This window comes from Haliaeetus albicilla, chromosome 12 (genome assembly GCF_947461875.1).
Source record: "Haliaeetus albicilla chromosome 12, bHalAlb1.1, whole genome shotgun sequence".
In the NCBI taxonomy this organism is placed as follows: Eukaryota; Metazoa; Chordata; class Aves; order Accipitriformes; family Accipitridae; genus Haliaeetus; species Haliaeetus albicilla.
Genome location: NC_091494.1, coordinates 29,896,404 through 29,922,613, shown reverse-complemented (window position 1 = coordinate 29,922,613; position 26,210 = coordinate 29,896,404). Strand labels below are relative to the sequence as shown.

The window sequence follows — 26,210 nt, the reverse complement described above, 5'->3', positions numbered from 1 at the left end:
AACATTTAATTTTTCCACACAATGACAAATCATTCATTGCATTAAAATATGAGCCAAGCAAGGACTGATCTCTGTTCTTTGATTGCAGGTGTTCTTCAAGGCAGGTTTGCTAGGTGTCCTGGAGGAGATGCGAGATGATTGCTTAGGACAACTGATCACACAGACACAGGCTTTATGCAGGGGATACCTGAGGAGACTTGAATTGAAAAGAATGTTAGACCGAAGGTGTGTGTCTTCTGTGAGGTCTGGTTTCTCAAAGATGTGCTTTTTTCACAGTACTGTTGAATCACTTTGATTTCAGGGAGTCCATCTTCTGCCTCCAGTACAACATCCGTGCATTCATGAACGTCAAGCACTGGCCCTGGATGAAGTTGTACTTCAAGATAAAACCCCTCTTAAAAAGTGTGGAAACTGAGAAAGAAATGGCCATGATGAAGGAAGACTTTGAGAGAATGAAAGAAGAACTGGCTAAATCAGAAACCAAGAGGAAAGACCTGGAAGAAAAAATGGTGACTCTGGTGCAAGAGAAGAAGGACCTGCAGCTGCAAGTACAAACTGTACGTAATTTTAAACCATTTTTGGCTCCTCAGATTACATCAGTTTTGCCTGAGTGTTCAGAAAAGGGCTGAATGGAAATTCTGTTATTTCGTGTTCCAATTGCATAATGAGCAGGTGATTTCTGCAAGTGTCAGACAATGTGTGACAATGAAACACGCTTCTGTTTTCTGTAAAAAGGAAAATGAAAATTTGGCTGATGCTGAAGAAAGATGTGACCAGCTGATCAAAACAAAATTCCAGCTGGAAGCAAGAATAAAGGAGGTAATGGAAAAGCTGGAGGATGAAGAGGAGATAAATGCTGATCTGGCAGCCAGAAAGAGGAAACTGGAGGATGAATGCTCTGAGATGAAGAAAGATATTGATGACCTTGAGTTAACACTGGCTAAGGCTGAAAAGGAAAAGCATGCCACAGAAAACAAGGTACTTTTTATTTCTGCTAATTTCATGTTTAATAATAGTTGCTCTGTCTATATATAGGATGTAAAGGTGCAGTCAACTTGAACAGTAACACAGTGTTGTATAAGGAAATCTATGGGCCTGGTGTTAAATTTGATCACCTCCATTGTGCAGGAAAATCAACCCATAAGCATACAAAAATGCATTAAAATGAAAGTTCAGAATTGCTTTGTGACTTCAGAAGGGTTGATATATAAGCAGAGAGATTATATAGTTTAACCATATAATGCAACTAATTAAGTCTCTTTGGTAGTCTAGCAACGAGTTTATTGCCTTTGTGTGATCACTAGCCTATATAAAAGCCAAAATTATTAGTGACCTTCAAGTATTTTGCCTTATAATAGGTTAAAAATCTAACTGAAGAAATGACAGGTTTGGATGAGACTATTGTGAAGTTAGTCAAGGAGAAGGCGGCCCTGCAAGAAGCCCACCAGCAGGCACTGGATGACCTGCAAATTGAGGAGGAAAAAGTTAATACCCTCACCAAAGCTAGGATCAAGCTGGAGCAACAAGTGAACCATGTGAGCATGTTGGACACAAGGAGAAGGGGCAGATTCTTCAGTTGTTCCATCGGTCATCTTTATATATGCTTGTTACAGGTTGAAGGATCTTTAGAACAGGAAAGAAAAGTTTGTATGGATCTTGAACGAGCAAAGAGAAAGCTTGAGGAAGACTTGAAACTTGCCCAGGAAACCATATTGGATCTGGAGAATGATAAACAACATTTAGATGAAAAATTAAGGAAGTATGAGAAAAAAATTAGTGACATTTATTATTTGTTTTTAACTGGACATATTTTCTTTTTATTAAAAGAACATTTCCTTCACAGGAAAGACTTTGAATTTAACCAGATGCAAAATAAAATTGAGGAACAGCAGAGTTCAGGTATTCGATTGCAGAAGAAGATCAGAGAATTACAGGCAAGAGACTTTATGTAATTACTTCATCATTACTGTTTGCTTGTTTAAACTGTAGTAGCATTGAATAATGCTTGACCGCAGTTGGTAACTGATAAAATCTCTGACCCAGTCACAGTAATTACCTTGTTACATTGCAATAATTTTCTCCACACAACAGAAAGCTGTGAGCTAAAGTTAGTATGAGTTGATCCATAGGTCTTTTTCTGTTGGTAAGCCTTCGCCTACAATGGCAAAACAGTAAAATTCAAAGGGACTTTGTTTTATTTATAGTCTCCGAAACAATGGGCTTGGTATTCTACTATGACAGTTACATGTTAACCTAAGCATTGAATTATCTGTTCCCTTAATTCCTGATGTGCTATTTCCTCATTATATAGGCCCGTGTTGCAGAGCTGGAAGAGGAGACTATGAGTGAGAAAGCGATGCGGGCAAAAGCAGAGAAGCATTGTGATGAGCTGACTAATGAACTTGAGGAAATCAGTGAAAGACTTGAAGAGGCTGGAGGAGCCACCACTGCTCAAAACGAACTTAACAAGAAGCGTGAGGCAGAATTTCAGAAGATGCGCCGTGACCTCGAAGAGGCCACGCTGCAGCACGAAGCCACAGCTGCCGCCCTGCGGAAGAAGCACGCGGACAGCACAGCTGAGCTTGGGGAGCAGATCGACAACCTGCAGCGAGTGAAGCAGAAGCTGGAGAAGGAGAAGAGTGAGCTGAAGATGGAGATTGATGACTTGGCCAGTAGTACAGAGGCCATTACTAAGTCCAAGGTGTTTCTTTATAAGTGAAATACTTGAATTGGCAATATTCCTGTCTGGTGAGAATTCAATGCAATACAAACACACGTACACAGATTCCACTTTCTTACTGTCTTTCAGGCTAATCTGGAAAAAATGTACCATACCCTGGAAGACCAGATGAGAGATATGAAAGCCAAATGTGAGGAAAACCAGAGAAATATGAATGAGATGGTGATACAAAAAGCCCAGCTCCAGACAGAGTCCGGTAAGGAAGGCACAAAGATCTGCTGAGGGGATATTTTTTCCCTTCAGTAGCTGAGAGAACCTCTAATGTGTACCATGAGTGAGACCTAATTGTTCCCAAGGTGTGTATTCTACTTCCAGACTCATTGGTATGGGCACAGACAACATTAGAATAAATCAAACGAAATGAGTTCCTGAGTGACACTTTGAAGTTCATATGCCAATTGCAAAAATTATTTGCTTGGGTAAATAATTTCCAGAATGATGTGACACGGCTCACTTATTCCATGCAGGGGGACTGGGAATTTGGGGCAGTCTCAAATGATTTGAGCAACCCGTTAGAACTGCGCTTTCTCCTCCAAGACTGCACATGTTCACTGTGTGTGTGCTACCTTCATGAAGCTTGTTACTGCTCCCACGCAGACTTCTTGGAACGGTGTGAGTGATGAGTGTGAATGCTCCTTGGTCTGGTTGACTACAAGACATCTCAAATTAAAATGCCACTGAATTGGCTTAAACTAACCTTCTGAATTTTAGGGATTTTACACAATACAATTTTACACAATAGTAGATCAGGGAGTGCTGGCATATACTGTTCTAGCAGCTGAGCCATAGGGCTACACCTGCCATGAAAACCCTTTTTATGTGAATTTATATGAATTTATGGGAACGAGCTCTATAGGCACATCTGTGCATGGATGGAGATATAGTTACAAGGAAACAGCAGACCACAGAGGGCATAGCATGTGAAAGTCTCCCAAAATCTGGTAATCTCTGGAGGCTAGTGGTCCTGATGAACCCACAAGAACTGCGAAACTCAGAACACCAAGACCTGCCAAATCAGCCCAAGGCTTTTGGCAAACACCAACATCAACAATGGGTTGTATAACTGGGACCAACCACATCCAAGAGGGTGGTGGCTGCCATATGCAAAGACTACAGGATTGATTATACATACCACCTGATGAAAACAGGTGCCCCTGAGGGTCTTTCTGACCAAGCACTGGCCTGTCAGTTTTATCCTCTGCTTCTGAGCAGAGAACTGGGGTTGGCCTTCCAGGTGTTGCTCCTGCTAGGGAGATACGGGTGAATGTGTGTATGAGTGAGCTGTGAAGACATATGTGAATGTGCTGTGTTCAGAGTTGCCTGGCATTAATAACAGCTCAAGGCTAATAACTATAGCAACTTAATTAATAGAAGGTGTTTAAACAAATATTGGTTGTGATCTGTGACTCCCCCATCTCTATCCCTTATCAAAGAAAAATGAATTTACAATACCTTTTGATGGAGAATGTCATGTGGGCACACAAAGACCATAACCAAATTCTTTCTTCTTCTGAATGATCTTTTTGAAGTGATCATGCTTGCAAAATCTTTCTATAAATCTGACCAGTTTGTTGTAATGTCATCGTGCATAGTGCTCAAGGGGAATCTTAGAATGAAATTGAAAGCTTGAGAAAAAATCTAAAATGGCTCAGGAAAAGTCTGAAAAAGACAATATTGGAGGGCTACAAGAAGACTCAAGAATACTAGAGATGACAGCATGGGCTATAGGCACCTCTCCAAGAAGGGAGAGAGGTGTTACTTCAGCCCACAGGACACAGGGTGATGTAGAATAAATGTTTTCCAGTTATTGTAAACCTTATGAAGTGAAAATTTAGGATATACCTCTTGTATCACAGGACCAATTACAGGAAGCTGCTAAAGCATTTTGTGTCAGTGTGACAGCATAAAATCATACTGCTTCAGCATGAAAATTGTGTTTTAAAAGAAACAACTAAGCAAATTTTCTAAAGCAAATTTGTTTCTAGAAAAAGAGTATCATCTAGTGGCTCAAAAATGTAACGAGGGATACAATTGGAATTAGAGAATCAGGTGAATTTAGAAAAAGAAAAACAACAGAAGCATTTTGAATAATTAAAATATACTGTGCAATAGTTCACCCCAGAGCAAGGGAGAGCTCCAAAGGGACCTGATCATAAAAAATGTGAAACTAAAATTAGATGCTTGCAAAAAAGCAGATTGGGACACAAAAATGAAAAAGAGCTGCTGATCTGCAGAAAGTGATGAAGAATTAGAATGGGAGTGTTTTGTTTTACCCCAGCCAGCAAGTAAGCACCACACAGCCACTTGCTCACTTCCTTCCCCATCCCAGTGGGATGGGGAGAATTGGAAAAAAAAAAAGTAAAACTCATGGGTTGAGATAAGAACAATTTAATAACTAAAGTAAAATAAAATATAATACTAACAACAACAACAACAATAATAATAATAGTAATGAAAAGAAATATAACAAAAAAAACCCCAAGAAAAGACAAGTGATGCACAATGTAATTGCTCACCACCTGCTGACTGATGCCTGAGCAGCAATCTGCCCCTTCTGGCCAACTCCCCCCAGTTTATATACTGAGCAGTTCTATGGTATGGAATATCCCTTTGGCTAGTTTGGGTCAGCTGTCCTGGCCATGGTCCCTCCCAGCTTCTTGTGCACCTGCTTGCTGGCAGGCCATGGGAAACTGAAAAATCCTTAATTTAGGATTAAGTGCTACTTAGCAACAGCTAAAACATCAGTGTGTTATCAACGTTATTCCCACACTAAATCCAAAACACACTGTACCAGCTACTAAGAAAATTAACTCTATACCAGCTGAAACCAGGACAGGGAGTCAGGAGAAAACACTTATTGGGATAATACATATGAATGGAAAAAAGAAGAGGAGGTGGTAATAGCAGCATATACAATGACTATTACCACCATCCCATGACAGAGAGGTACTGCAGATCAAACTAGTCTTGTTACATTAAAAGAAATGACACCAGAGGATGTAAGACAGCTGCAGATCTTTGGCCACTGAAAGAAAGTACAGTTGTGGGTTGGACTGTAGCACTTTTAGAATCTGCTGCATACATTTAGTAAAGTAGGAATGAAATAAGTAAACTGAGTAGCCTTTGTGCTACACCAGCTCTTAGCCAGGTTAAACGTAATGCACCAAGGGATCATTCTATGGCCTCCCTGATGACTGCCTTAAGTCAAATTGTCCAACAGATAGGTAAGGCAAAAATGGCATTGGCAGCACTAATATTAATCCAGAAGTTGGGAGATGATGGGGAGTTGCTTAAATATGGGCAGGACAAAATACAATGTGCCAGTCACCCAGTCCTGATGGAGCACAGGTAGCTCTGGTCCTCTGGCAGCAGCAGTGATGAATCAGGTTCCTTGTAGCACTGGGTGCCCAAACACACTGCACTATATATTGCAAATGCCTGTGTGGAAAAAAGTAGGGAAACCTACCTGGAATCAGTTGTGGAGATAGTACAGAATATTACTAAGTATTATGAAGTGGGTTTAGGAGAAATGAAAGAAAAGGGAAAAAGAGGAAAGTTCCCTATGTGGGCCATGCATGACCAGAGACTTACAGTAACACAGCAGATGCAGCGCAGAGAAGAGGTTTCCAGAGCAGGTGAATAAAGAAAGGAGAGGTCAAGTAAACATTGATAACAAGGGTAGGAAAGCAGAACAAATTGACTAAACCTGTGCAAAGCGGTGGAGAGTATTGAAGTGTTTAGTAGAAGATGCAGTGAAAAGGAATGGGAAGAAAACACAGAATAAGCTAGAAAGAGTGATACAACTTAAAGGGAAACATCTAGGCCTAGAGACAGGATTGCCAGTTTCCCTAATGTTCTTTTAAAAAAGGAAGTCAGTATAGAAAAAATTTAGAAGGGATAATAAGAAAAGAAAGAGAAACGAGGGTTTGAAACGGTAGAGAAACTAAGTACTATGTGCTTAAGTAGTTAAAGCTGAGAGAATTGTGGTTTAAGCATGTGTATGTGGAAGTCTGAATGAACAGTAAAACTCATGATTAAAGCAGACTAGGAATAACGTCGAAGGAGATAGAATAGGTAAGTGTTGCAGGAGACTTATATCTGTCTCATAATTTCATTACTAAACCCTGCATTACACTAAGAGTAAAGATGACATGGTAAAAAAATATATGCGATGAGGATGGTAAAATAAGAATGGTAAAAGTATATCCATAAAGGTAACAACTGATAAGATAAACAACATTGTGTGATTCGACTTGTCTGCTACTGATTGTTATTTATATATGAATGTTTTCAGGATGCTTAATCTGGACAGTACTGGAAACTTGTCTTTTCTTGTCACAGGTGCACTAAGCCATCAGCTCGAAGAGAAAGAAACCATAATATTGCAACTGTCCAGAAGCAAGCAGGCAATTACACAGCAAATAGAAGAACTGAAAAGGCAGCTAGAGGAAGAGATCAAGGTAGTGTTAACTACTAAGCATGTGCTTCAAAATGTATTAGGGCCTCAGTTCATTTAAAGAACACTTTTGGAAGTTTGTAAGTATTGTTGCCTACAGTCTAACACAATAAAATTACTACTGGGCAGGATGTGTACAGTGAGCACTGTGTTTAAATGCTTTGCTAAGGAGGTCTTTGACACATTAAAAGTGGTTTCAATTTTGGTGAATTTTTTCACGTTTTTTAACTTTAATGCCATGGTCTATGTGAGTTCTTTTGCTTCTGTAGTCCCAGGAAAGAAAAGCTACAGCATGTGCCAAGGTGAAAACATCAGTCTTGGTCTTTTCTAGTGGTAGAGCTGAGAAAAGTAGGTTGCAGCTGAAGATAGCTGCCTGAACACCTATAAACCTCTGGCTTTTTGTCTTCTGCCCATTCTGCAGTGACCATATTTTTAGTGTGCAAGATCATGGGGTCACCTGCTGATCACAGATAACATAAATACATGATATTATGGGTAATTTTTAGGCCAAGAATGCCCTGGCCCATGCCTTGCAGTCAGCACGCCGTGACTGTGACTTGCTCCGGGAACAATATGAGGAGGAGCAGGAAGCCAAGAGTGAGCTGCAGCGTGCCCTGTCCAAGGCCAACAGTGAAGTGGCCCAGTGGAGAACCAAATATGAGATGGATGCTATTCAGCGCACGGAGGAGCTGGAGGAGGCCAAGTACGTGATACATGAGATGAACTGTCCAGATGTTATCTACATTGTGCAGAACATAGACCTACTTTTAGTAGCCTGACCTAAATGATTTTATTGGGGTTTGCATATACACTTAATTAAAAAAATGACATCTGATATTGTACTTACTAAATTATGTACATAATACACTGATTTTTTGAATTATATGCTTATTTTATTTATATTCCTTAAGGAAAAAGCTTTCTCGGCATCTCCAGGAAGCAGGGCAGCAGGCAGAGAGTGTGAATTCAAAGTGTGCCTCCTTGGAGAAGATGAAGTTGAAGTTGCAGGGGGAGTTGGAGGATCTGACAGTGGATGTAGAGAGAGCAAACACATTGGCAGCTGCCCTTGACAAGAAACAGCAGAATTTCGATAAGGTGATAAGTGAGCACAGTATCTTTTAAGTCTAGCCTTCCTAGAAGGCCAAACTAATACTCCCTACTTAAGTCAATACTGAAATCAAGTTGAGTCTAATAGTTATAAGATCCTTTAGAGCGTGCCAATAGGAATTTGTCATGTTTTCGGAGACTGAGGTATTTATCTAGTGCAGAAAATAGCCACAAAAAAATTTAACATTTTCAGTACTAGCAGGAAATGAAACATGATGTCTTTCAGGTTGTGGCAGAATGGAAGGGAAAGTATGAGGAGAGCCAGCTGGAGCGGGAAGGTCTCTCTAAAGAATCGCGCTTGCTGAACACAGAGCTTTTCAAAGTGAAAAATGCCTGTGAGGAAACCTTAGATCAGCTTGAAACAGTCAAACGGGAAAACAAGACTCTCAAGCGTAAGTGTTTGGCTCTGGTTTTCTATTAGCTGTTCACAGTCCTACCACAACAAGGCATGCTCTACAGGCATGCTTGTGTCTGCAGGAAGTACACTAAGTTACAGGACTCTGTCATTACTGTTCTTTCCATTTTAATGGAGAATATAAATGTCTCACCAAAAGCTGTCAAGCAAGTGTGACTAAGTGACTAAGCTAATAAAGCAAATCTCCTGGCTCTCCATTATCTGCTGCAGAGACATAAGATCAAGGGCATTTAGGTGCCACTCCCAGATAAAGGTGGTGCCCTCAAGAGGCTGTACAGTTTATGAAAGTGAATTTTACAGATGCACTGTGAACATACAATGACAAGACCTGTAGTGTTATCCTGATGGCCTATCCAGAGACATAAACACATGCAGGTATCTTCCAGGCTGTCTGTAAGGAGGGCTATGAAACCACACCAATACCCTTGTGTTTATGTCATCCTGCATGAGTTGGCTGTATCTGTTTTTATCTGTACATACATATACATACACATATACAACTGTGTACCATGTACGTATGTGTATACATATGTATATAGGCAGGTATACAAAAGAGGTGTTGAACACAGTCACAAAGTATAGAGTTCAACTTCTCTGGCTACCACAGGCTGATGTCATTCTTATCTCACAGAGGAAATAGCTGATCTGACTGAACAAATTACTGAAAATGGCAAAATGATCAGAGACCTTGAGAAAGCCAAAAAGCAAGCTGAAGTAGAAAAATCTGAGTTGCGGTTAGCTCTGGAAGAGGCAGAGGTGAGTTAGTTTAAATATTACTTGAAGAAGTAGAGAGCAGCCTGAACAGCTTTCTATTCTCTCTCCTGGGCAGTGGCTGTGTGCAAGTTTGATTGCCACAAACTTCAGGAAGTTGTGTGAAGTCACTGAGTAACATCACAATGATTATGTTCTCTGAAATGTTACTTTTGGGTTTGTTTTTTCCCTTTTTCTTTTAAAGGCAGCTCTTGAGCATGAAGAGGTCAAAATCCTTGGTGTCAACCGAGAACTGACTCAGATTAAATCAGAAATCAACAGAAAGATTGCTGAGAAAGATGAGGAGATCAGCCAGTTAAAAAAGAACCATCAAAGGACTGTGGAGACAATGCAGGGTGTTTTAGAAGCTGAGATCAGGAGCAGAAGTGAATCCTTAAGTCTGAAGAAGAAGATGGAGGGAGACCTGAATGAAATGGAGGTCCAGCTGAGCCATGCAAACCGCCAGGCTGCCGAGGCACAGAAACACCTGCACAGCATCCAAGGAGTTCTCAAGGTCTTGGTTTACCTTTCTGGTTGATTTATTTTTAAGCACAGTACCTGAGAAATTCATTAGGACAAAAATTGGCTCTTCATATTTAGGACACACAGCTGCACTTGGATGATGCTCTCAGGACACAGGAGGACCTGAAGGAGCAGGTGGCCATGGTGGAGCGCAGAGCAAACCTGTTGCAGGCTGAAGTTGAGGAGCTACGGGCAGCCCTGGAGCAGACAGAGAGGTCGAGAAAAGTGGCTGAGCAGGAGCTTCTGGATGCCACTGAACATATGCAGCTTCTCCATACCCAGGTAGTTTGCTTTGCTAAGACAGACATATTTTTGGGTCCAGAGATTCACAGAGTAAGAATGAATAGTAATTCTTGGTCTCTATGTGTAAGAGACCAAAGAGACACTCAAAGCTTCTCTTTTTCTCCTTCATAGAACACCAGCCTTTTTAATACAAAGAAGAAGCTTGAAAGTGATATGGCGCAAATCCAAACTGAGATGGAAGATATTACTAATGAAGCAAAAAATGCTGAAGAAAGAGCAAAGAAGGCAATCACAGATGTGAGGATATTACTGTGGTGGTTTTTTTTCAAATTTTCAGGGCTTCCCAATGGCATTGCTGCTGGGAGTTACTGTAAATACTCTTGTCACAAGTTGGACAAAGAATCAGTCTGTGGGCCTGGTTGAAGAGGCTATGTGCCAGGGGAGGATTAGAGCAACATGGAACTTGTCTTGCTGACAGATGATTTACTGGGGCTGTTGACATAATAATGAACTAAACCCACATTTAGTCAGTCTAAAACAAATAACTTTCTTCTGTGCTGCATGAAAATGTAAACCACAAAAAAATCCTGCAGTATTGAAACCAGTAAAGTGTCTAATGTATTTAAATATGTATCTTTTCAAAATCCTATTTAAGAACTTTTCAAATGAGAATTATGAATTTCCATTCAAAATTGGTGCTATATCCTCCTGTGCAAGGCCAGTGAAGCTCAGCCAGGTGATAGGGCTGGTGTATTGTGGGACCTAACCTGCTAATAATTTTTGATGCATGGGACCAAAACAAAATCTTAACACTTAAAAACATTATTTGGAGTTAAAATAAAGGAAAACTTCTCCAGTTGCTCATGAAAAGGAAAAAAATAAAAATAAAAATTAGATCATTTGTATTCTGTTTGAATAAAACAGAAATAGAGCATTACAATGAATTATACACACACATATATATTTATATAGATATATATAATTTCTAATGTTATTATTTTATTCTCACATTTTTCAATTTAGACTTTTCAGGTATTTTGCTGCCAAAGCAATTTGTTGAATTTTACATTATTTGTAAGTAATATGTCACTCAATAATTCACCAAAATGCTTAATTTGACTGTATAGGAATCAAATGTTTGAGAGCAAAATATATCTTAGTTTTGTCTTAAATAGCATAGATTATTTTAAGCTATTTTCTGCCTTGTAACACTAGCCATCCAGGCTATGGTGGCAATAACAGCGCATGCACTAAGGCACAGCATGCAGACTCCATCACACTCCACGTGTGTTATGCAGAGAAGCCTTCCAGCTGTGCCATGCCCTACTCCCAAGTTTGCTGTGGCTCCTGCTGTACCCCATGGCTCCTGGGTGTCAATGAAGGTCACTGTAATGACCATACAGTGGGATAGAGCATTTATCCTTTCTGTCGTTCTAAGCTCCACGTGTGCAGCAAGGCAGATGTTTTCCCGTCCTTTTTCCTACTATTTCCTACCATGTTTCTGCCACTGTTATGTCACAGAAAAAAAACAAAGCAGGAAATGCGGTGGCAGGAATGGTCAGCAGGAACCAGGAATAAATCCTCAGATGGTACACAGCCTGCACTGTTCTTTCACATTCTTTCAGTTTCTTGTGTCATCTCCCTTCCAAGGCAGCCATGATGGCAGAAGAGCTGAAGAAGGAGCAGGACACCAGTGCCCACCTGGAGAGGATGAAGAAGAACCTGGACCAGACAGTGAAGAACCTGCAGCACCGTCTGGATGAGGCTGAGCAGTTGGCACTGAAGGGAGGGAAGAAACAACTTTTGAAGCTGGAGGCCAGGGTGGGTACCAGCACTGAACATGGGTGTCAAAGATACCTTTCTTCTCTGAGCCACGTGCGAGGCCTCAAGTCAATTGTTGATTGATTAACCAGATCCGAGAGTTAGAAGCTGAGCTGGAAGAAGAACGGAAACAATCTGCAGAGGCTATGAAAATCATCCGCAAACATGAACGACGTGTCAAAGAGCTTACTTTCCAGGTGGGTATAAATAGAAAGCAATTCTCCTGATGTTTTGTCTCCCAAGGATGTATAATTGCACATTCCCTTTCCACAGAATGAAGAACACAGGAAGAACATGATGAGGTTACAAGATCTGGTAGATAAACTGCAGATGAAAATCAAATCCTACAAAAGACAAGCTGAGGAAGCTGTGAGTCACTAAACTGAAGCGAATACTTATTTGCCATTTTCTAGGATTGTCAGTTTAAAAGTTGGCTCTGTGCTCCAGCATGTTGCCAGATGGTTTTTAGTTCCTTTTGTTTTGCCATTTCAGGATGAACAAGCCAATACTAATCTCTCCAAATTCAGAAAAGCACAGCATAAGCTAGAAGAGGCTGAGGAAAGGGCAGATATTGCTGAGAGTCAAGTAAACAAGCTCAGAGCTAAAACCCGAGAAGTCCCTTCTACAAAGGTAAGCCTTTATTGCAGGAGGCAGGTGTGCAATTTGTACTGTTTGCTCAAGCAACTCAGGCAGTAGATTTGTGCCTTGCTGGTGGCTATAGCCACCATTAAGAAAGGACAGCTCTGGAAGGAAGGGACTTTGAAGAAAGGCTGAGAGGGTTGGGGTTTAGCCTGGAGAAGAGAAGGCTCCACAGAGACCTTATTCTGGCCTTTCAATATATAAAAGGAGCTCATAAGAAAGACAGAGAAAGACTTTTTACCAGGGCCTGTAGTGACAGGACAAGGGGCAACAGTTTTAAGCTGAAAGAGGGTAGGTTTAGGTTAGACATAAGGAAGAACTATTTTATGATGAAGGTGGTGAGACACTGGAACAATTTGCCCAGAGAAGTTGTGGATACCCCATCATTGGCAGTATTCAAGGTCAGGCTGGATGGGGCTTGGAGCAACCTAATCTAGTGAGAGATGTCCCTGTCCCTGGAAGGGGTTTTGGACTAGATGATCTTTGAAGGCCCTTTCCAGCTCAAACTGTTCTGTGATACTATGATTTTATGACTCTGGCATTTCAGGCTCTGGTGCCGAGCATGAGCATTTTGGCTAGTTTCATCACATTAGTTTCAGATTTAAGAAACTGCGTCATAAAGTGAAAGTAATGAGAGCCAACTTAACTCTGAACATTCCTGAAACAACCTTCCTGTGAGCCTTAGGCAGAACTAACGTTCTGATTGAGAAATATGCAGCAGGACTGTGTCCTTAGCTGAACTTCCTGGGCAGTTGTCTATCTCCAACCCAAGACTGTTTGGTACAAGATCTAGAGCCTATTTTTCCTAGTGTCATCTGAGCAGATGTAACATCTTTCGACTGCACTAGTCTAGCTCCATGGTTGGAGGTAAAATACCCTCAGTCTACGTTTTGGAAAAATTACTGGTGCCTAGAGCATGTATCCAGGAAATGGAGAACCTTGGCTCCAGGCTGCCTTTTGCTTACCCACAGCATCCTCTTGCTCATACAGCATTTCAATTCTAGAAGAGACGCTATGGAGATCATGCTTTCTTCTGAAGGCTGTGGCCTGAGACTTGATAGATAATGTTGATTTTTGCCAGAGGGTGGTGTATAACTTTCAGTGAGTCACTTAATGCCATGCTCCAATAAAAAGGCTTTGACTCCTTAGTGCTTGTCAGGGTATCTTGCCAAGACCCCAGGGGAAGCTCTTGGAAGGCTGAGTCCAGGTTCCTAAGCAAAGCGTCTAGATATGAGATTACCTTGTAGAGGGAATGCTGAATCTCTAATTGAATTGAAAGCCCAGACGGAGGCAAGATTTCAGATCTCTCCTGTTCAGTATCCCCAGGTAAAGGCAGGTTGAACATACTGACGATGGGCAACTTTCTCTGCAATATGCTATAGTTGCAGATCCTGCTTTGAGGTGCCTGATCCTGTGCAGTATATATGGAGGCTGAGCACCTGGCATGAGTTCTGGATTCTGCTCTGGGAGGCCTAAAAATTAAGCATTGCAATGCCTAAATCTTTTAATAGATCATCCTTTAACTCCCTTCCATGCTTTCCATTCACTTTTGGAAATGCTAGGATACTCCTTGTCCCCAAGGATGGGTGTGGAGATTGTTTAAGCACTGCAACAGTAAAGTAGCACTTCAGAAAAGCCAACAGATACGTTTCTCCATTTCAACCCATCAGTCCGACAGTGTGACATTTGATGATGTGTGGTCTTAAGGGTTACAGACACGGCTACATTGACCTGGGCTCCACTTGCACATCCTAGCTGGATGGTGCATTGAGACAGATGATTTTAGGGACTGAAAGATTCATCTTGACATGTGTGGACTAAACAAAGCCTCTCCTTTCCAGGTGGTGATAGGAAGTGAAAAATGAGCTTCCTCTGGGATAACCAGAACTTACAGAAAGTATCTTTCCAGCTGTGGATTTGCAGTAGAGCTGCACTGGTAGGAAGTAATCTTCCATTCATAGAGACAAACATTTTCTGTCACTCTGCTGCTGTACCAGTGTCAATAAAGTAGATATCTGCAACTTCAGGTGCTCTGAATGTTGATGTTCAGATGAGAGTAATTTTCTTTCTAAGGTAAGCATAGTCAAAACTGTGGGTTCAAGTCTTAATGCTGCTATCACCATGTTTGAGCAATTTTGTCCTGGCCTTAAAATCTAGGTGTTTGACAGGCTTCCTCCATAGCTGCTGCTTGAAGGTAGATACCATGACCTTGTTAAATGAAGCTGAGAATAAACTACTGTACGAGCAGATGTGGTATGTCAAACATGCAATGTGAACAAATTACAGCAGTCATGCTTAGTTTCACTGCTGTATCTTTGCATGGCAGAACAAGACTGGTCCAGCCTGTGAGCCCACAGCCACCTGTGTGCATGGCAAATCAAGTATTTCTAATCTCCTTTTTGTCAAACCACACTTCAGAAAGTTAGCCCACTTCTGAGCTATCCAGTGTTGCAGCTCTGAGCAGTTGAAAACTTGAACTTAGGTGTCTTACATACTTGTTACACTGGAAATAGTTATCAAATGGTATGTAATGTTAACAGCAAAATCTGAGTAGCTGCTTGAAGCCTATCTCCCCAGTAGCAGTGGGCACCATAATTCTGCTTGGGGTTTCCCAAAAAGTAATACTTGTTCAGCTACTTTGTGGTGTATGTGTGGTGTAGTTGAAAATGCAGGATCTCAGGTAGTGAGAAAACCCAGATACTTTGGCAGTGGTGAAGACTGCTGAGGAGACATACCTGGCAAGCACAGTGAGGGCTAGAGAGTGAATGGAACATCTTTGTGCAGACATCCCAGTGCTCTGAGAAGATGAATTAATTTGTGCACAGCACTAGACGCTGGGTCAAATAGGATGCTAACACTGTTGGGAAGTTCCAGCTGACTGCTTCATGTCTGTGTGCCTAGGAAAGGTATATCCAAATGGATCTTGCTTTACCTGGCTCCAGGACATAGCCACACCAGCACTCAGGAAGTAGTCTGGTCTGCTTCTGCTGTCAGTAACAAGGATGGGAGAGGAGATACCCAAGATGTTCTGTCACTCCTGTCTAATAAAGTGATGGGCATCACCTGTTTCTCAGTTTTCAACTACAAAGAGTTTAATAAAACTAGCAGATACCTGTCTCTCCCATGACACCTTTGAAGGTTTCACCACGGCTCCCTATTACACCCCCAATTATTTTTTCCATTCCTCCTCATCCAGTGCACTCATGCTCCTTGGCAAAGAGTCAGGATGGCTCTACCATCATGGTCAATGTCTCTGCCTAATCCTAGCCAGTCCAACATTACCTACGTATGGGCTGCTCCTGTTGGATGGCAGACCTGTTTCTTCCATTACCACAAAATAATCAGGAGCCTTAATCGCTTGGCTGCCTTCACACAGGTCAACAGTTTTACTCATTTGCAGCACTGCACCGTACCCCTTTGCACTGAGATCCTATCTGCCAGACACATCTGGCCCACCTGACCTGGGATTTGTACTTCAGTGTGCAGAAAGGGAGGTAGAGCTGTGCTATAGATGGGACCCACTGCTGAACACAACCTTGTCCAAATGAACAGTCCCCTGTTGCAGCCTATTAAGTACATCACTTCTTGCATCAGATAACCTGGACATTCACATCCCTAGTTCAGGCTGCATGAACTATAGATGGTATCTCAGTTTGAGAGCAAAAACCTGGAGAGTTCAGTGCCAGAAGTACCACCTAGGAACCACTACAGAAACTAAGGTGGTGTCGGGAAGAACGGCCGTAGTCAAGAATCACACTCAATATGAGTTAACATCTTGCTCCTTTACTGTTCAGACGTCTTGACATTTATACAAGACTGACTTGTCCACGCGCCTTATACAATGCTCTAATTGGTACAATACCCTGTTTCACGCGGCACTATCTTATTCTCTATTGGCTGTGCAAGCTTCTTCACGAGGCGTTCAGCAGTTACTTATCTCATTCTTCGGCATCCAGGAGTTGTTTGTCAGGCTCCTCTTATCTTCCTTTTTCCCAGCGTACAAGGACACAGCATCCTTGTCCGCTTCAGCGCTTTGTAAACTTATGCTTCGTTCCCACCTAACGGCTTGATTGCTCACATGCCTTTGCCCAGCCAAGAAATCCTCAACAAGGTGGTGTGACATGGCTTCCCAGGTTGGCAAAGACATTGTCATACCTGCAGAGCACAGCAAAGCCAACTAACAGAGCAGTCAATCTATCATTGCTTGGACTCCAGGAGATCGAAGGCCTCTAACATTTCTCTTTTTTCCACATATTACAGAATGGTTGAGGTTGGAAGTGATCTCTAGAGGTCATTGGGTCCAAACCCCCTCCCACCCCTCCAGCACTCCCCTCTGGCCCACAGTGGAAACACAATGTACACACACTTTAGAAAGTGTCTGATCTTTCATGTGTTCTAGCAAAAGCTGATAGCAATGTATTTTCTAGCACAGATGTTTCTCTTGTCACTGATAGTTCTCCCTGCTGTCTGGCCCCTTCTGTTATTCAGAAACACCAGCTCAGTGTGGTCGAGGTCTTTAGCCTGTGTCTAGGATGGGGCTCACAGGACCCTGCCCATTGTTTCTTCCTGTATGTGGCTGCCAAAGAACTTGTGAACTTTTTTTTTTTTTTCAGTTGCAAGATTCAAAGCATCTGATATTGGGGTAGAAGGTCTCTTGGTTACTCACAATTTCCTTGGCATCCTTTACTAGCTGGGGTATTACAGGATTGCAGGTGAGATCATGGAAGTTGGGTGTCTCATTTTTATCTCCTGCATTCAGCCACATCTTCTTGTGTCCTTTCTCAAATCCACACTCCAGGAAACTCTGATGAGTTGCCATGTTTCTATGCTAGCAAGTCTGTGCAAGCATCACATTTGTACAAGGGAATGAGGCTGTAAGTCCATCAATTCCCACCTTTTGTTACTGAATACAGAAAACTTATACATGCATGTGTGTTGTCCGAAAAGCATATTTGTTTCCCGGTGTGCAATGAGCCAATAATCACACACTCAGGAGAGACATTATTTCATATTTGCATGAAGGTGGGTGCTAGGTAGTAATTCCACAAAGCTAGCACAACACACCAAAGAAAAACAATATATTTATTCTGTACCTGATTAGTAAAAACCCACCTAAATTTACATTCATTAGTTAGTAGTTATCATTTTGTTTACTATTGGTCAGTTATATTCAAATTAGCCTGACTTGCTATGTAGATTAGCATGCATGCTGCTTGCAGGTGTGGGGTTGCAAGTTCTTCCAGCCTGGAATTGAGTTGGATGTCGTGATCTCCCCCTGCCACCTTTACCTGTCCCCCAGTTCATGCTTCTTTGGCAATCATCCAGCCTTTGGCACCTTCTGGAGCAGGATGTTTCTTTCTGTCAGTCACATCCTACATTTCTTAGGTCCAATTATCCTTAATGTTTCTTTTCTCTCTGATGGACCTTGCCAAGTTGGCAATGCACAAAAAGCATCCTTAAAGCATCAAGGCCTAATTGTTCCAGGGTGTCCTTATCCTAAGAATGCCAACTGTGTGCCTTTCTGATTACAGCCTTACTTGTTAAATTGATAAATATAAAATACATCTTGCACAAAACAGTCAGAGTTATCCTTCAACATCTGGAGATATGGAGGCCCCTTACTGCCACATACTGGTATCCCCAAAAGTGAGTGTACTGTCTTTCATATATGAAATGCAGTTTTAAGTAGATGGGGATTTTTGGAACAGTGAACACATTCAGCATTTTCAGCTTCTGAGTGGGTTTAATCTACAAGTCTAGTTTGGAAATGAGATCTCATTTTGATGGTCCAAACTATGAATCCACCCTCATACCCAGATACTTCTCTCAACCCACTGGGACAATCATGTTCAGTGCTTTGATTCCTATTCTGAAACCTTCACAACTGTTCATCAAGAATGAGTGCTGTAATCATACCAGAGTATCCAGGCATCAGCTTGGATATGTCATGTAAGTGTACAGCCAAGGTGCTGTAAAGCCTGTGGCAACTTCCTTGCTTGTGTCCTCAAACCAGAGAGCTTGCAGACCAACTCTTCTGTCATCAGTCAAGTTGTTCATTCTGTCCCAAGACGTGGGAAGCAGATCATCTGCAAACACCAGTACAGGTGTTTTGCTCAGATAATTAACTATTGCCCTCAGATTCCTGGTAGAGTTAAACAGAACTATTGCTAGGTTGAGCAGGGTTTGGGGTTACCAATTTCTCCTCTCACCTTGTTCTCCAGAGGTCTGTAAACTACTGCCCTAGTTACAAATGGGTTTTTACATTTCGTTAGGAGTGTTTGATAATGATTGTTATGCAGTGGGCCAAGCTTTCCTACCACTCTGCCCAAAAAATAACCTCATGAAATACTGAGTTGATGAGCTGCAAGATCTTCAGCTTGTCTAAGAAACCTGGAACTTTGATAAACCTTCTCAGTCAGTCTAGCCATTAGTTTCCCCCCAAACTGTCCCCACATCACGATCCTTTCAAGAGGGGCCTCCATCCACTGTTATGGGCCTGTGATTTTGGGGAATCAGAATTGAATATTAGTTTTACACACCAGTTGGGACAGATCTGGATGTGTTGCTCTTTTGATCTCCCAAGGGATGACTTCTGTTTCAGCTCCTGCTGCCTGGAATCAGCACTTTCCCAGGAGACTGCCTGCATCTTGTTCTCAGCAGCTCACTGCACACTGCTGTGCGTCAGGATGCAATCCAAAGTCCTGCTTTGCTCTTAGTTCATGTCACTGAGCCTAGCCCACAGTGGCAAATGACTGGCTGCACAATACAATCATCTACTTTGTAAACATGTAGAAAAACAGCTGTAATTTGCTCAGGAGTAGCTGTGCAAACCAATGGGAAATTATTAACTGCTAGGAAAGTCTAGCAACCTTAATGAGGGAACTGTCATTAATCATTCCAGAGTATCCAGGCATCAGCTTGGATATGTCATGTAAGGCTCCCAGCCCTTTTCCCGCTTTTGGTACTAAGTTTGCTGATTGCTGTTGCCCCAGCTACACAGTCCCTGGTCTTCTGAAGCTCCTTCATACCTGCTGAAGCACAGTGGGCAGAGCACAGCAGCCCCAGCAGTCCATAGGGAATGGGGCTCTGCAGGGATGTGGCTTTAGCATAATAATCACTACCCTCACCCCACCAGCTCCTTTCTGCTGGCAGTGGAGCTCTCTCCCATTTCAAAAAGGGGAATTCACTTTCTTTTGGTTTAATGCTTTGGCTCTGACTCACGATGAGGCTGGCTGAATGGCAAGTGGAGGAGCCTGGCTTTCCCACCTGGCAGTCTTGAGTCCCCAGGCTGACTGTATCTGGTGACCACGGTGCCCATATTGGCATAAAATGCCATGCGTGTAGATCGGTCTGGCTAGTTTGGAGTTGAGGATCCTGACAGCACGACTACAGAACTGGGCTCATGGCCTGCTGGTAGCAATGCAGCTCTGTGGAAAGCCTGTGGTCCGCTTCGTATACTCCCAATTTTATGCAATAAGAATAAAACAAATTGAAAGAAATGCATGGCCATGGTCACAAAACTTCATAGCTTGAGTTACTGCAAGGAAGCTTAGCCCATGCTGAGCCGTGATGGTTCAAGGCAGCACGAATGGGAGCGCTCCACTGCTGGAGAGCCTCAGAGGAGCATGCAGCCCTGTCCAACATCCCCATCACACAGCGTGCCACACCAGGGAGAAAGTTTTAAGATCCTGGTTGAGCCTCCACCTGGCAAGGCTGCTCTGTAGGAACCTGAGCCTCATCACATTGCATGAAGATGTGGGGGTAAAGCCTTTCTCTTTATCTCCAGCCTGATCTTTATGTGAGCAGCCATGGAGGAGCTGTTCATACTGCCCACACCCAGTTGTACTGTCTTGTGATAGACACAGGGAGATGCCCAACTAGTGTAGGGGTGCCTGGCAAAGCCAGACTGCTGGGGGTTGTAGGAGGAGTCAAACTTATTAGGCTGCTGGAAAAATAACTTGCCCATGAATGAATAGTTGTGCCTCTGGTCTGCCAGCTGAACCAACTGGGGCTTCATCTGCAGGAGTGCTGGACATGCCTGAGAACAGCTCAGAAGGCTGGGACTGTGCCAAGGGGCCTTCTTCAAGAGCTAGCATCAGATCCATCCCCTAAAGGTGTGGGATTGCATTTAGTGGCAGCACTTTTATAAGCTACCTAATATGCATTCAATCCCCTGACCATTTGTTCCTGCCTGCTAACATTGCTGCTGTGTGTTGGTCCAGCTGAATGTGGAGTCCTGAGGGAGACTGGCTTGGTCAGTTGATCCAGCTGGAAAACTTCTCTGGGAGAGTGGGGTTTTTTTCCCCAGAGAGCTTAATTTGCAGATCTGGTTTTCACAAAGCAATGAAAATGAAACAGAAATAAAAAATAAATGAGACATAAAAATAAATTGGAATGAAAGAAATCTGTACTAGAACAAGAAAGAGGATGTTAAAAAGATGGGAATAAGTCAGGGAGGGGATTTATGATGGCTGGGAAGAGGAAAAAGGGCCTCTCAAACATCCATGATGCCAGAGAACCACTCAGAGATAGAGAGCTTCAGGTAGTAAGAGGTGAATACCTTCATGGCTGCAAAGGATTTGTGTTTCACTTGCATGCAGTTACACACCCTCTCGTATCTCTCTAGCTTTCATATGGTTGAAAATAAAGCAGGCAGATGTGTGCCCTAAGCTCAGGGACAGGTGCACACCCTCAGGCAGGACTTGCCATAAGCACGGCTGGGCAGTGCTGATGCGACTGAGGCCTGGCCTCGTGTCCCTGGCAAATTCATAGCTCCCTCCTGGCCCCCACCTCCTGGGCTCTGAGGTCCCACCAAATCGCCCATCAGCCTTCACAAGAGTCATTCCCAGAGGAGGAGACAAGGCCTCAGAGAGCTTTGGAGGTTGCCCATAACAGGAGGATCAGCCTGTCATTTGTCTCCCTTCATCCTCACTGTCAAAAGCTCAAAATAGTCCCGCTCTTGCAAGACTCTGGCACGGGGTCATGCCTGCTTGCGCAGATGATATGCTTCCACTAATAGCACTCGAAGACATTCCTCGGCGGGTAGGTTGCCTTCTAAATCTCGGCACAACGTGCTGCCATGTAGGAGCTGGACAACTGTGTTGTGTCCTAAGACGGCAGATGCTATTCTTACCCCAGAGAGACTTGCTCTGGCACAGCTCCTTTCTCAGGTTAAATGTTAAAAATAAGAAGCAGGCCCAAGTGTGCCATCCCTGGTAAGAGTATAAATCAAGAGTGGCCCCTCTGAAGTCCGTGCAATGATGCTGTGCCAGCCCAGCGCCTGGGTGCTCGCCATGCCCTCCTGGGACGTGCTGTCCCACGGGAGAACAGAGCAGCTGCCCAGGTACTTCCAGAGGTCAGCTGGGGCTCAGTGTGGCGTAGGTGGGGGCATCACTTCTCTTGTAAAGCAGCAAATGAAAACAATGGCTGTGGGTCTGAAAACCCATTTTTTGCTGATCAGCAAGAGGCCCCAATCCATAAATCCCTTCCCTGGTGAGGAATGCAGAGGCAGGGCTTGCTCCAAGCTTGCTCCAGGACCAGCAGCATTGCAGAAAGCCATGTCCCTTCTCTCAGCCAAGTGGAGCAGGAGCATCCCATGAACATGTTCAGATCAAGTACAGAGTTGGGGCCCCAGTGCGTTAAGTGTGATGTGAGCAGCTGAACTCGCCTTCATGTGACTCTTGTTGCAGAAAAAATTAGTAAGCTGGTAAGTGAGAGAGGTTGGAAGTAAAAGTAACCACCGTGCTGAGGTCGGTTGAAATTGTGCTGGGGAGTGCAGGGAGGAGCCTCGGAAGAGGAAAGTGAGATGGATGTGTGTGAGGAAAAGGGATAAATGATAAGATGGTAGAGGATGTGGGGGCGGAAGAAATGGCAACTCAGCATCAGGTTTGGGGAAGAAAGGTCAGGAGAAATGTGAGGGGAAACTGCTGCGGAACACTACAATGATAATCTGCAAATGACGATCTAACTCATAGCCCACCTCAAGACAGCTTTGTAAAGCTGAATTTTAGTTATGAAGAAGTAATTTACTGTATTTAATCTGTATTTAAAGAGGTATGTTGTTTCATTACTACTGCACATGGCCCATCACTCATGCCCACACACGGTGCTGTGGAAGCCCCCAAACATGGCCAGACCTCAGATCCCCAGCCTGCTCCCCAGGCAGGGAAGGCAGCCCGGCTTGGGGTCCACCAACCCCAGGAGCTGCTGTTCTCTCTGGCAGGGGGTAAGTGGATAGGGATGGTGCAGAGTGGCCCAAGTTTTGAACTGCTGCTGTGGCCCACCCCACAGGGACCTAATTTGTCACTCTGTGTGCCCAGCCTGTGGCTACCACCCATGCATATGTTTTTTTTAAGAATCTTCCAAGAAAACAACCAATGAACCTAGAAGTGGAAGAGGAGATGGGAGCAGAAGCTAAGCATCTCTGAGTGGTGCTAGCCACCCCTGCCCATCCTGAGAGGAGGGGGTAATGGGGAAAGGAACAACTTAGTCGTTCTGAGCTGGGGGAGGATGCATGCAGGAGGAGCAGAGGCTGGGAAAAAAATCCCCACTGACAGCTACTGCTACAAAGCCTGCTGGATTATCAGGATCAAAGTGGGACACTGATGTGAGGAAGATTAATTGCTCACTGCTTTATGGAGAATGAGGGTCATTTTGCATTGACACTCTATCTGTGGAGTAAGGCTGCCTGTCACCTGATAAGGGCTTGTGCAAAGGTCTTGAGAAAAACATTAGTCCATAGTAGCCATAAACGAACATCTCTGAGAGAAAGTTTAAAATAGATGCAGCTGATGGGCTCATATGGAGCTGCTGTCCCATATGGATGGCCAGGGATCTCCTGAGCTCAAATGCAATGTTCCAATAATAGTAGAGCAAATGGTTGAAAACATTCAACTTCAGAAACTCTTTGTCAGTAAAGTCAAATTCAACAATTGAATCAGGAGCCCCAGGAGAGAAGGAATCATCTGAGCCTTGCTGTTAGGGTCTCGTGACTGTGGTCTTACAGGCCCTGCCTCTCCCCACCCCCACCCCCTTGCCAGCAGCACAGCCCCGATGTCAGCACAGTACTGTTGGGAGAAATGCAGTGCAGCACACATGAAGGCTTTGGGATCAGAGCCCAGAGACGTAAAGTCCAATCTTAGCTAATGTAAGAAGCAGACAGAAGTGTGGGATCATGGGATGAGTCTGCTGTGAGACCCTACGAGGCACCCTGCAAGATACTGTCCACCTGGAGGCACTTCTCAGGGAGCAACAGACACTTTGAGGGACCTGAGGGACTGATTTGGAAGGAAGGCAACATATACCTGTGTTGCTCAGCAAAGCAGTGATGGAGTGAAGTTGGCACTGCATCTTGAGCTGTGGAAGATTTAGCATATATTTTCTCAGGCCACGGTCTGGATTGAGATGTAAAATACCCTGGCTGTTGGCTATCTGGTGGCATGTTGCTGTCATTGTCTTCTGCTGGAGCTGTTCTGCTTTACACAACTGATTTGCCATTCAGAGGGAGCAGGGACTTGTATCCTTCCCAGGTGCCCAGGTGGATGCAGGGAGCAATTAAGGAAATGTTTAGGCTGACCACCAGGAAATCTATCTGCCAGCATAAAATAAGGAGGCTGTTGACAAATTCCCTGAGGATGCAAAAGGAACTTTTGTGCAACATAAAAAGTTAGTTCAGAAAATGTCACTAGAATATTCTGCTACATATCCTGTTGGTAACTTTACTGCAGTGACTCTGGCACTCAGAAAATCTTACGGTAATCCAGTAGGCTGTCTTAACCTTGAAAGGCCTAATGCTTAAAGTGAACAGGTTTATACAAATTCCATACCAGTATATTTCCATTTACAGCACTGAAATCTGCCCAGAAGTAGGATTTGTGCATCTGTCACAGATGAGTGTCAGCCTAGGAAGATATCACCTCATTGCTCTCTTTTTTAGGATACAGTTGTTGCTAGTGCTAATATTATGCACCTAATCCTGATTTTCCTTTTCTCCCCTTCCCTCCCCCTTTTGCCACTTGCTCTCTTTTTTCTTTGTCTTACCCGGAGGCGTCTTAGCCTGCCCACCCCAATCCCTTGCTCTGTAACAAGAGCTCCTCAGCTGCTTTGGTGGGTGATAGAAAGGGCATTCTGAATGTCACATCCTCGGCCAGCTCTTCCACTGATGTTGCTGGGGACATAAGGAGTCTGAGTAACAGCACAACTCTGATACTCAGTGAAGAGCTGCTCACCCCCAAATAAAAGTTTGCTGCTTTACCTGTCTCTCTACTGCTCTGTTAGCTGAGCTGTGCCACTCCTGAGTCTCACTCACTGTCATTTTGCTGAAAGTCACTAAGGCAGACTGTATAATCAGTCATAAAACCCTTTTATGCAGATGAAACAAAACATCAACTTCTCTCCCCATACAATGACTCTGAGCCCTACAGAAATTCAGTCTCTGAAAGGAGGACCAGGATTAGGAGATAGGAAGGCTACCAAAATAGTCACTAGTTGCCTCCAAATGTCAAGTCAGTGCTCACTGGTGGCCACAAAAGGCAAACAGAGTATCAGGAATTATCAGGATCAACTGGGAACAAAACAGAAATCATTGTACCAGGCTCACAAACCACCTGTTATCTAAAGTTTTGGCCTGTGCAATTAGGAAGGGTACAGAGAAAGATGACAAAATTGGTGGGAGCACTGGAAAGACAAGCTGTCCGGACTATGATCTTTCACTTTGTGAAAGGAACAACAAATTGGGAAGATGATATGCTTACATAATATTATAAATAGTATGGAAAAAGTGAAATTGGATTTTCACCAAGCATCCAACATGCACTCATGCACAAAATGGACAGATGGACCTTTGCTCTAGGCTCATATGGCTGTCTGCTTATTCTCAAATTCATGAGACTATCTCTGCACGATGCTTTTTACCTGTTCTGGCTTTCTCACAGCTGAGCAAGCCTTACAGATCCTTATTATTTTCAGCCAGGAGATAGATGCACAGCTGCTGTTTCATATCCTCTCAAAAGGGCTGAGGTTAAGTTTTGTATGGCAGCTGGAAAAGCAAATTATTTGGAAGTAAAATTCTCTGAAGACCTGGGGAAAGGGAAAGAAGGGAGTAAAACAAAACCCTACTGTTTAAGAAAAGCCTGCTGTAGTCAGCAGTGTTCAGAAGCAGGGGATAATAATCACATAATGATCACAGCAAAATGTCTTTGTCTATGCCAGAGCTCTGCAAGACCACATTACCACTGCAGGAAGGCATACTGGAGCAGTGGGTAGTGCTAAATAGCTGCTCCCAGAAACCACAGCCACAGCTTTTCTCCACCTATCCCACCAGCTGCAAGCCTGGAGAGTCAGCAATCTTCTTACACTTACCTGTTCAAGCTCAGCCACTTCCACCTCCCTCTGCAGGAACAGGCTGGTTCCAATGCCTGGCATCAAAATTGCCAAAAACCCCCTTTTATCAAGTGCTGCTTAACAGATAACAGGTAGCAATGCAAGGGAGAAGATAGCTTGAAACAGCGTCAAACTGT

General features: G+C 43.3%; 1 protein-coding gene across 1 annotated transcript in view; it reads left to right on the top strand.

Annotated features, from left to right (window-relative positions):
- The window catches only part of LOC104317675 (myosin-3), a 28,377-nt gene extending 13,663 nt beyond the window's left edge, over window positions 1-14,714 (top strand). The window contains exons 20-40 of the mRNA XM_009918597.2: window positions 89-225; window positions 302-557; window positions 736-978; window positions 1,359-1,535; window positions 1,614-1,759; window positions 1,844-1,934; window positions 2,312-2,701; window positions 2,810-2,936; window positions 7,082-7,200; window positions 7,703-7,899; window positions 8,108-8,291; window positions 8,530-8,695; window positions 9,350-9,474; window positions 9,674-9,982; window positions 10,069-10,272; window positions 10,405-10,530; window positions 11,884-12,054; window positions 12,147-12,251; window positions 12,328-12,423; window positions 12,547-12,684; window positions 14,535-14,714. Coding sequence (XP_009916899.2) covers window positions 89-225; window positions 302-557; window positions 736-978; window positions 1,359-1,535; window positions 1,614-1,759; window positions 1,844-1,934; window positions 2,312-2,701; window positions 2,810-2,936; window positions 7,082-7,200; window positions 7,703-7,899; window positions 8,108-8,291; window positions 8,530-8,695; window positions 9,350-9,474; window positions 9,674-9,982; window positions 10,069-10,272; window positions 10,405-10,530; window positions 11,884-12,054; window positions 12,147-12,251; window positions 12,328-12,423; window positions 12,547-12,684; window positions 14,535-14,558 — 3,531 coding nt within the window. The 3' untranslated portion in view covers window positions 14,559-14,714. The remainder of the gene's footprint in view (window positions 1-88; window positions 226-301; window positions 558-735; window positions 979-1,358; window positions 1,536-1,613; window positions 1,760-1,843; window positions 1,935-2,311; window positions 2,702-2,809; window positions 2,937-7,081; window positions 7,201-7,702; window positions 7,900-8,107; window positions 8,292-8,529; window positions 8,696-9,349; window positions 9,475-9,673; window positions 9,983-10,068; window positions 10,273-10,404; window positions 10,531-11,883; window positions 12,055-12,146; window positions 12,252-12,327; window positions 12,424-12,546; window positions 12,685-14,534) is intronic.
- The last annotated feature ends 11,496 nt before the right edge of the window (window positions 14,715-26,210 follow it).